The 9,462-nt window shown below is 56.4% G+C and overlaps 1 protein-coding gene across 1 annotated transcript; it reads left to right on the forward strand.

Annotated features, from left to right (window-relative positions):
- Window positions 1–212: 212 nt before the first annotated feature.
- On the forward strand, window positions 213–8,256 carry LOC142820494 (E3 ubiquitin-protein ligase TRIM7-like). The gene is made up of 6 exons (XM_075909507.1): window positions 213–582; window positions 3,881–4,111; window positions 4,422–4,444; window positions 5,163–5,277; window positions 6,797–6,844; window positions 7,532–8,256. Exons 1-4 carry the CDS (start codon window positions 511–513, stop codon window positions 5,263–5,265), a joined length of 429 nt encoding a protein of 142 aa, XP_075765622.1. The 5' UTR covers window positions 213–510; the 3' UTR covers window positions 5,266–5,277; window positions 6,797–6,844; window positions 7,532–8,256.
- Window positions 8,257–9,462: the final 1,206 nt, after the last annotated feature.

A 9,462-nucleotide genomic window follows, 5' to 3' on the forward strand; every position in this document is an offset into this window, starting at 1 on the left:
CTCCACACCAGCACAAGGGCGGGTGCCAGGGCCACAACCATAGTGTGGGACGTTTCTCACAAAAGCCTCCAGGGCTGGGATGTCTCCTGCTGGCTCTTCCCCTTCCAGGAAACAGCCTGAGTCAGCTCCAGGGAGGGGAACAGCCCGTTGTTGCTGGAGGCAGGTAGAGCCTGAGCTCAGGAAATTGAAACTGATCCTGTTCCCCAGACCAGAAGGAGCACTGGCCACAGTGAGCCTGTACTAAGCCTGCAGGAGGAAGCATCTTGTTCTGTCTGCCTGGAGGGTTTCACAGCCCCTGTCACTCTGGAGTGTGGGCTCAATTTCTGCCAGGCCTGCATCAGCCAGTGCTGGGAGCGACCCGGACCAGCCACCTCCTGCCTGCAGTGCAGGGATCCTGTGCAGCAGGGACCCCTCCAACCAGTGAAGGAAGCAGGAGGGGACGGGCTGTGCGAGGAGCATCAGGAGGTGCTGAAACTGTCCTGTGAGAAGGATCAAGCCCCCATCTGCGTGATGTGTGACAGGTCCCAGAAGCACCGCACGCACACGGCGCTGTCCATAGCGGAGGCTGCCCAGGAGTACAAGGTAGGGAGCTGCTGCCCTGTCTGCTGGGGAATTATTCTGGGTTTTAGTCACTGGCTAATTTCCCTGACTCTTCCCTTGCCCCGTGCGACTCAACAGCTGGCTAAAGCCTGCCTGGCCTGGGACAGGCTGTAACAAAAGAAATCAAATGGGAGGTGGACGCAGTCAATGTCAGGCTGGCCTCTGGGAATGTGCTGCCTTCAGACTGGAGAAGGGGGGGTTACAAGTGGCTGGTGTTACAGATTTGATGACTAGAGATTGTTTTTATTACTTGTATTTGCATCACAGTCGCCCTCACAGACCCCATGTGAGATCCGGGCTTTGTGCAAAACACAGCCAGGGACAGACCGTGCCCTGAGCAGTTTATAGTCTAGAGATAGACAAAAGGTGAAGAGGGGAACTGAGGCACAAAGCAGGGGAGTTAATCACCCAGTAGGTCAGTGGCTGAGCTCAGCACAGAATCCCAGTTTCTCCAGATGAAGTCCATGGTCCTAACCACTAGGCCATGCTGCCACCTCAACCACATCGTGAAATGTGTCAGTTAGATGGGAAAGGCACCTTGTTCGAGGCCCAGCAGGGACAGAAGGTTTCCCACTGAGATGCTGAACTCTTGCGCTGCTCCAGGAGGGGTTAAACTCAGATGCTGCAGCCAGCACTAGAGGAGGTCACTGAACTGGATGCAATGTGGGACCCCGAGTGCCTTGAGTCCACCCACAGCAGGACTCCAGGCAGCGCAGACTGTGCCAGGTACCACTGGGATCAGACTGGGATGGAGCAAAACTACCCCCAGGCTGGAGCTGCCCGGTGCCGGTCTGACCTGTGCCAGTGGGTACCTGGGCACGAACCAGCCAGTGAGGCTCCCTTAGTCCCACCAGGCAGCCAGTGGAAATCTCCCAGAATGCACTGCTGCCGGGAGCTGTACCAGGGACTGGGGCAAACCCCAATCATCCTGAACAGAAATCAGCCTGTTTAATTAGGGAGTCACTGACCCATCCCCAGAGCACAGGACATGCCCACGCCTGCCTGCTGGGCCCTCCTTCAACGCTTGGTCGGCCTCTGTGGGCCTGTCCCTGCCTCTGTCAGACCATCCCCGCCTACGTCATTCTGTGTGGAGGTGCCGCCCCCTCCTGCTGCAGCCTCAGTCTCCTCCTGTCCCTTTCTCACCAGACAAAGCCACGGCCAGGGCTGAGTCCCCACCAGGCAGGGACAGAGCCCCACAGAACTGGGACTGCGCAGACAAATGGCCCCCAGGCCCTCAGATGGTGGGGAGGGGGGGAGACAAAGGGCAGCTTCCCTGGGGTCTGCTGATTAAATCACTGCTGCAGTGCGCTGGGTGGCTGTGAGGGCTGCCGGGGGCGGGAGGGGGGTGGGGGGGCAGGGAAGGGGACATGGTTCAGCACGCTCCATGTGGTGCTGAGGGCTGACTGCCCCCATCCCTGCCCCTTCCACCTGAGGCCCTGCCCCTCAAGGGAGTGTGGAGCCTCCCCCACTCCCTCCACTTCACCGAGCAGCAGCCCAGTGATGCTCTTGCTCCTCTGAGCCTTCCTGTAACTAATGGGCTTGCCCTGGTGCTTAGCCCAGCTCTGTCCTACCAGCGCAGTCCCCAGGCCTCAGGGCTGAGCTCCCAGCCCCTGTTTAAACCCTGGTGGCTCCTGGGATTGGCATCACTTACTCTATGTCTGCACTGCAGGCTTCCTGCGCAAGAAGATTTTTGCAGAAGGGATCTTCCGCAAAAACGTCTTGTGCAAGAACGCGTCCACCCTGCAAAAGCGCATCGGAAGAGCGATGCGCTTTTGCGCAAGAGAGCATCCAGACTGCACGGACACTCTCTCGCAAGAAAGCTCTGATTGCTATTCACAGCATAGCCTGTGCTTTTTTCCAGTAGCACTTTTTGCACAAAAAACCCTGTTGCCCATCCACACACACCTTTTTGCACAAGAACTCTTGCACAAAAAGGAGTTATTCCTCATAGAAAGAGGAATACCTATGCCACAAAAAGCCCTCTGTTCTGCCGATCTGCTGCACATTTTCTTGCACAAAAATGCTCTTGATGTTAGGACGCTCCACGCGCTTTTGTAAAAACAGCAAATGCTGATCCGATAGTCAGTCAACTAGTTGATTTCCACCCCCCTCCATCAGACAAAGGCAGCAAAGGGGGGAAGAAGGGGTACTTGAAAGCGGCAGTGCCACACAGCTGAGCCTGGGATCAGCTGTGCAGCACTGCTGCTTTGAAACACCATGGTGGTATTCAAAGGGGCAGCACTGCACAGCTGATCCCAACTTGGCATTTCAAAGGGGCAGTGTGTGGTGCAGTGTATGTGGAGCCTGGGGTCAGCTGAAGACTTCCCAGCTGATCCCGGCTCCTCATGACATTTCAAAGCAGCAGGGCAGCATGGAGCCCAGGGTCAGCGGGGGACTCTGACTCCCACTGGGAATTCTTGTGCATTTCAAAGCTGGTACCCACATGCAGCCCGGAGTCAGCGGGACTTCCCGCTGGCCCTGGGCTGCATGCGGAATTCTGCATTCCTCCTTTGAAATGTACAAGGAGGAATAGGGACGTGTATATCAACTAGTCAAGTAGTCAATGGAAATTCCATCGACTACTTGACTAGTCAATTAATCGCTAGTTAACATCCTCAGTTTCGCCATGATCTTGGGTTGCTGGATTCATATCTGCACAGGCCCTGAGGTTCCATGTCAGGGGATGAGTTCATATCCAGCCTTTGTGGCTTTCCCATAAATCCTCCTCCAGTTACCTGAATGTCCCGGGGAAGGGCTGTCTGCTGGGTCTGCTCATTTCCTGCTAATGGGTTTGCTTCTGTCCTCTCCCTGGGTATCTGTGTCAGTGTGGGGCCAAGCAGTGTTCCCAGTACACTGAGTGCTTGGGCGGCAGCTCAGGAGAGTTTCAGATGCTCCCCAGCCAATTGGCAGAATGTCAGCAGCTAGGTGTTTCAGCTGGTGGTGCATATTTACACTTGCCTCAGTGCACATAGAAAAAATATTCCACACATTGATGAAGAAGTTTAAAGAGAATCTGGGTGTTAAGTCCTGCCCCCTACTGCTCTGGATGTGAATTCCCAGAGCCGATGGATAGCAGAAGATGCTGCCCATGACAGACACGGGGGTCTCCCTTTCAGAGGGAAACAGGGGCCAAAGGGAAAACGGACCCACAGAGCAGAGTCAAATGTCAGAAATCTGAGGGTTTTCCAAGAAGTTCTCTTTGCTGCACACTCAGATCCCCACGAAAGGGCCCCGGGCTCCATCCATGCCCCTGACCAGCCCTTTCCCCATTTTCATACAGAAACAGACACAAGACGAGAGGCAGAAGATTGTGGCCGAGTTTCAGCAGCTGCGACAGTTCCTGGAGGAACAAGAGCGACTCCTGCTGGCCCAGCTGGAGCAGTTGGATGAGGAAACTGGGAGGCTCCAGACTGACACTGTCAGGAAACTCTCCGCACAGATTTCCCATCTCAGCGAGCAGATCGGTGAGCTGGAGGGGACGTGTCAGAAGCCAGCGAGTGAATTCGTGCAGGTGAGACTGAGGGAGAAACATCCCAGCTCCTCACACAGGGAAGGGAGGCTCCTGAACCACAAGCGCTGGGGTCCAGCTGTCAGATCTGGGTGTAACTCAGCAGGTGCATTGCTGCCATGTGAGTGACTGTTGTTCTTTGCAGAGTCACAGGCACAGAGCTACTAGAGATGGCAAAGCCCCATTCGCTCAAGGGATCCATGTTCCTGGGGCCAGGGAAGGGCCCCTTGTTCCCATGTTTACAAAATTCTTTCACTGAGTCCCTTGTGTGTGCCCAATGGGACTGAGATTCTTTTCTCTCTCTCTCCTCCAGGACGTGAGAAGCACCCTGAGCAGGTAGGTGTCTCTCGCTCCCCTCACACTGCCCAGTGCAGGGAAAGGGCTTGGAGCTGATGTTGGCACCACATCTCCCCAGGGCCCTGCAGCCAGATGTGAGGGGAAGGTCACAGGCTGGGCACAAATCTCTGATCAGCGTCAGCCTGCGGCTCTCCCCTGGCCCAGCAGACTCTGGAATTCCCCATTCAGGGCACAGTCTGACCTCAGGTGTTTCCTGGAGCTGTCACCTCCCTGGGGACTGGCTGCCTCAGGGCTGTGGGGTGGGACATGGGCCTGTCCCTGCTGGGCACTAGGCACATTTAGACCAGGGCAGCAGGGACCCAGAGTCTGTCCCACCCGAGGGCTGTTTGGAGACCTGTGGGAATGGGCTGGGGAGGGGGGAGCTGGTGTCTCAGTCGAGTCCCTAGTGGGCAGATTCCTACAGCCCTTCGCCTGGGAACCTCCTGCCCCTCAGCGCCTGGGGGCCAAGGGGTGAGTTGGCCGTGGAGACTCAGTTCCCCTTTTGTGCCCTAGCTGGTCTCCCCAGGCCAGAGCTGCAGACTGTTCATGGGACCTTTGAGGGGACGCTGCAGGGCCAAGGACTGCGCTGTCCCTGCTCTTGGGCTGGGAGAACGGGAGGATTCGAACTCCAGGCCCAGCAGAGCAGCAACTCACTGGCCAGAGCTGGGGAACTGAGTCACTTGGTGCAGTGTCCCCATTTGACGTTGTCTCTCCCCAGGTGTGAGACGGGGCCGTTCCAGCCGCCAGAGGAGATTTCTCCTGAATTGGATGAGCGAGTCGGGGTATCTCCCGGCAAACGACTGCGCTGTCGGAGACACTGAGGCAGTTCACAGGTACCGAGAAGGGACGGGGAGGGGAGAGTGAGTGAAGCGTCTGAGCCCATGGAAAGAGACCAATGGTGGTTATTTAGTTCCTCATTAGATTAAACTTCTGTTGATTGTGAGGTGAGAATGGCGCCCACTTGCAGTCCCAGACACTCAGGTTGATTAATTGAAACTTATTTGTTCCAAAAGCTACTTTGTAATAACAGCAACTGTTAGAGCACAAAATGGCCGACACACAGACAGAAACACGGCCAGCTCCGTGCTGCTCTCTGCAGAGACGCTGAGTACACAGACCCCACGGCTCACAGGTAGAGCCAGGAGTTCACAAACTCTGAACCGCTCGTGTCAAAGGGACCCAAGTGGGTGAAGTTCCTTTGAGGCCAAAGTCTTGGCAGGATCTGGGCCTAGGCTGTGACAAATGTCAGGAAGTGAATGAGCCAAACCCAGTGGAGTCTGCAGGGTGGGAGGGATGTTGAGGAGAAAGCGAATCTCTTCACAGATTGCCCTGGGGTGGCTGTGACGCTGCAGGGATGTGGGTTCTATTGCTGGGAGAGGCCTGAGTGAGAGAGAAAGGAGGAGGCTTTAAACCTTTTTAACTCCATTAATTGCCTAGCTGAAGTCGAAGTAGCTTAATTTGGCTCTTAGAACCATAGAATCACAGAGCTGGAAGAGACATCAGGAGTCATCGAGTCCAGCTACCTGCTCAAAGCAGGACCAACCCCAACTAAATCTTTGTCAAGCCAAGACTTAAAAATCTCTAGGGATGGAGATTCCACCCCCTCCCTAGGGAACCCACCCCAGCGCTTCCCCACCCTCTTAGGGAAATCGTTTTTCCTAATCTCCAACCTAGACCTCCCCCACTACAACTTCTTGTTCTGTCATCTGTCACTATTAAGAACAGTCTCTCTCCAGCTCTTTGGAACCGCCCCCCCCTTTCAGGAAGTTGAAGACAGCTATCAAATCCCCCCTCACTATTCTCTTCTGCATGCTAAACAAGCCCAAATCCCTCAGTGTATGTTTACATTTGCATTCTATAGTAGGGGGCCCCAAATTGGACACATTACTCCAGATGTGGCCTCACCAGAGCCAAATAAAGGGGAATAATCACTTCTCTAGATCTGCTAGGAATGCACCTCCTAATGCAGCCTAATATGCCATTAGCCTTCTTGGCCACCCTGTGGCCTCATATCCAGCTTCCTATCCACTGTAATCCCCAGGTCTTTTGGCACTGTCCACACAGCAGGAAGCGGAGAGACGAGCACTCTCCCTCCGACTTTCCTTACTCCTTGTAAAAGCAGGTCTACCAGCACCTACAGAAGCCCCTCTCAGTTTGATTCACAGTCTTCAGTTGATCGCTAATTTGAACCTGGGGAGATCGACAGTAGCAGCCTCAATCTTCTCTGCAGTGTAGATGCATCCAAGAATGTCTCTGCTGTAACAAAAACCCAGGTCTGGGTGTTAGGATTGGGGATGTCGTGGGCAATATGGACTCCTGAAGTCTCACCTCTCTTCTCCCTTCCCTCACCAGACACGCTGCCCTCTGCACTGGACAGAGCAAGACGTCCTTACAGACAGGGTGAGGTTTCAAGTGGAGACTGAAAACACCTTCCTGAGCTTGTAGCTCAAGTCACCAACCAAACCCCCAGCGACCACGACAGGCAGAGCCCCAAACCTTCCCACTAAATGGGGAGGAGCCCCAGGGGACTGGATCAGAAGGACGAGGGGCCGTGTCCTGCCCCCGTTTAGAAATGGGATGGTCGGACCCCTCCCCCCCACACACACACTTGCTATGGGCACAGTTTGCGGGCAGGGGGCTTTGCAGGCAGGGGCTGCGCTTTGTGTTGGGACAGCTGATCGGTGCAGCCCCTCCTTGGGCACCAGCCTCTGCCCTGTGCTGGCCCCTCCCAGTGACCCCACCCCAGTTCCCCTTCCCCAGAGCCCTGCCCCCGGCCAGGCCAGAAGCCAGAGCTGGGCTCCCCCCATTGAGCCCGGCTGCCCTGAGGAGCCCTGGACCCTCCACTGCCCTGGGGTGACTAATGCCCAGGCCCTGCTCTCTGGGGTGAGGCGGCTCTTCCCCCGCGCTGCTCCCTCCCCTCTGTGCCCTGGGCGGGGGGTGGAGGCTGCAGCAGGGGAGGGAGTTTCCCTCTGGGGGTTAAAGCTGGAACCTGCCTGCTCTGTCCCCCCCACCCCACTGAGCCCTCCTGCTCTGGGTCTGGCCCCAGGGCTGAGCTCTGCCCCTCACACTCTGATTCTCTCTCCCCAGCGACGGTGACTCTGGATCCAGACACGGCTCATCCCCATCTCGTCCTGTTTGGGGATGGGAAACGTGAGAGATGGGAACGTGCTCGGCAGCCTCTGCCCAACACCCCAGAGAGATTCAACACTCGGCCCTGTGTGCTGGGCCGTGAGGGGTTCACCTCGGGGAGACATTGCTGGGAGGTGGAGGTGGGGAATGGGCGACACTGGGCTGTGGGGGTGGCCAGAGAGTCTGTGAGCAGGAAGGGACAGGTCAGCCTGAGCCCTGAGGGGGGGATCTGGGCTGTGGAGTGGTGGGGGGAGAGTCAGTTCCGGGCTCGCACCTGCCCTGTGACCCCGCTGCCCCAGAGCCCCCCCAGAAGGATCCGTGTTTGTCTGGACTTTGACTGGGGGCAGGTGAGATTTATCGATGCTGGTTCTGAGGCTCTGATCTTCACTTTCCCGCCAGGCTCCCTCCCTGGGGAGAGAATCCGACCCTGGCTGGGGGTGTGGTCAGCATCCCCACTCAGCCTGTGTCCCTGAAATCAGCCTCTCTAGCCTCACACACCCCAGTCTCTGTGACCCTGGAGGACTCCCCCCTACCTACCTCCTGGCTCCTCATTTCTAGGATCCCTGAAAGCTCCTGCCCCTCCCTCCCTGCAGCCCCAGAGATTGGAAGGGTACGGAGAAAACCCCTTGAGAATGCAGATGAGGCAGAGGTGGGGGCTGGGTAGGGGCAGAACTAACAGCCAGGCTGGGGACAGGTGGAGGTGGAGGTTCGATAGGGAACAGAACTAACAGCTGGACTGGGGACAGGCAGAGGTGGGGGCTGGGCAGGGGGCAGAACTAACAGCTGGACTGGGGACAGGCAGAGGTGGGGGCTGGGCAGGGGGCAGAACTAACAGCCAGGCTGGGGACAGGCAGAGGTGGGGGCTGGGCAGGGGGCAGATCTAAGAGTCGGGCAGGGGACAGGCTGGCAGGAGGGGAGGAGGACACTGAATTAATCACTGAGGGGTTGGGAAGAAGCTGGAAGCTCCACAGACGCAGGGAGTGGTTTGTACCCATCTGCCAGCCAGAGCTCCTGCTGCAGGGCACAGTCACCTTCTTCCCCTGTGACTCTTGGGGAGCCGGTGACACTGACAGTCACACACAGGGGCTTTGTCTAGACTGGCCAGTTTTTCTGGAAAATCAGACGCTTTTGCGGAAAAACTTGCCAGCTGTCTACACTGGCCGCTTGAATTTCCGCAAAAGCACTGACTTCCTACTGTCTGAAATCAGTGCTTCTTGCGGAAATACTATGCTGCTCCCGTTCGGGCAAAAGTCCCTTTTCCGCAAAGCTTTTGCGCAAAAGGGCCAGTGTAGACAGCTCAGATTTGTTTTCCGCAAAAAAGCCCCGATCGCAAAAATGGCAATCGGGGCTTTTTTGCGGAAAACCGCGTCTAGATTGGCATGGATGCTTTTCCCCCAAAAGTGCTTTTGCAAAAAAGCATCGGTGCCAATCTAGACACTCTATTCTGAAAATGCTTTTAACGGAAAACTTTTCTGTTAAAAGCATTTCTGGAAAATCATGCCAGTCTAGATGCAGCCAGAATGTGGAGGAGGGTGAGGGATGTAGACAGACCAAACCCCTTCACACAGCCAACTCCAGCCATTGGAAACAGAAGATCAGTATTTTAATTAAAGTCAGTCCAGGAGCTACCTCAAACCCAAGTATACCCCCACCCCGCCCCGCCCCTCCGTACCTCTTTGCTGAGGTCTCATCCTCCTCACTCTGTACAGGAGGAGAGGGACAGCGTGACATCAGCGCCCCCTGCCTCTGTCTCCCTCTCCCTGCACAACAAGCAGGAGGCTCCCGGGGGCAGCGCTGAGGCTCTGGGCAGGAGCAGCAGGGCAGAAGGGGGAGGGGCAGTTGACGTGCCAGCACTTGATAGGCTCCCAGCCAGACCAGTCAGGATCCCG

The sequence above is a fragment of the Pelodiscus sinensis genome, chromosome 26, assembly GCF_049634645.1.
Source record: "Pelodiscus sinensis isolate JC-2024 chromosome 26, ASM4963464v1, whole genome shotgun sequence".
Classification (NCBI taxonomy): Eukaryota; Metazoa; Chordata; order Testudines; family Trionychidae; genus Pelodiscus; species Pelodiscus sinensis.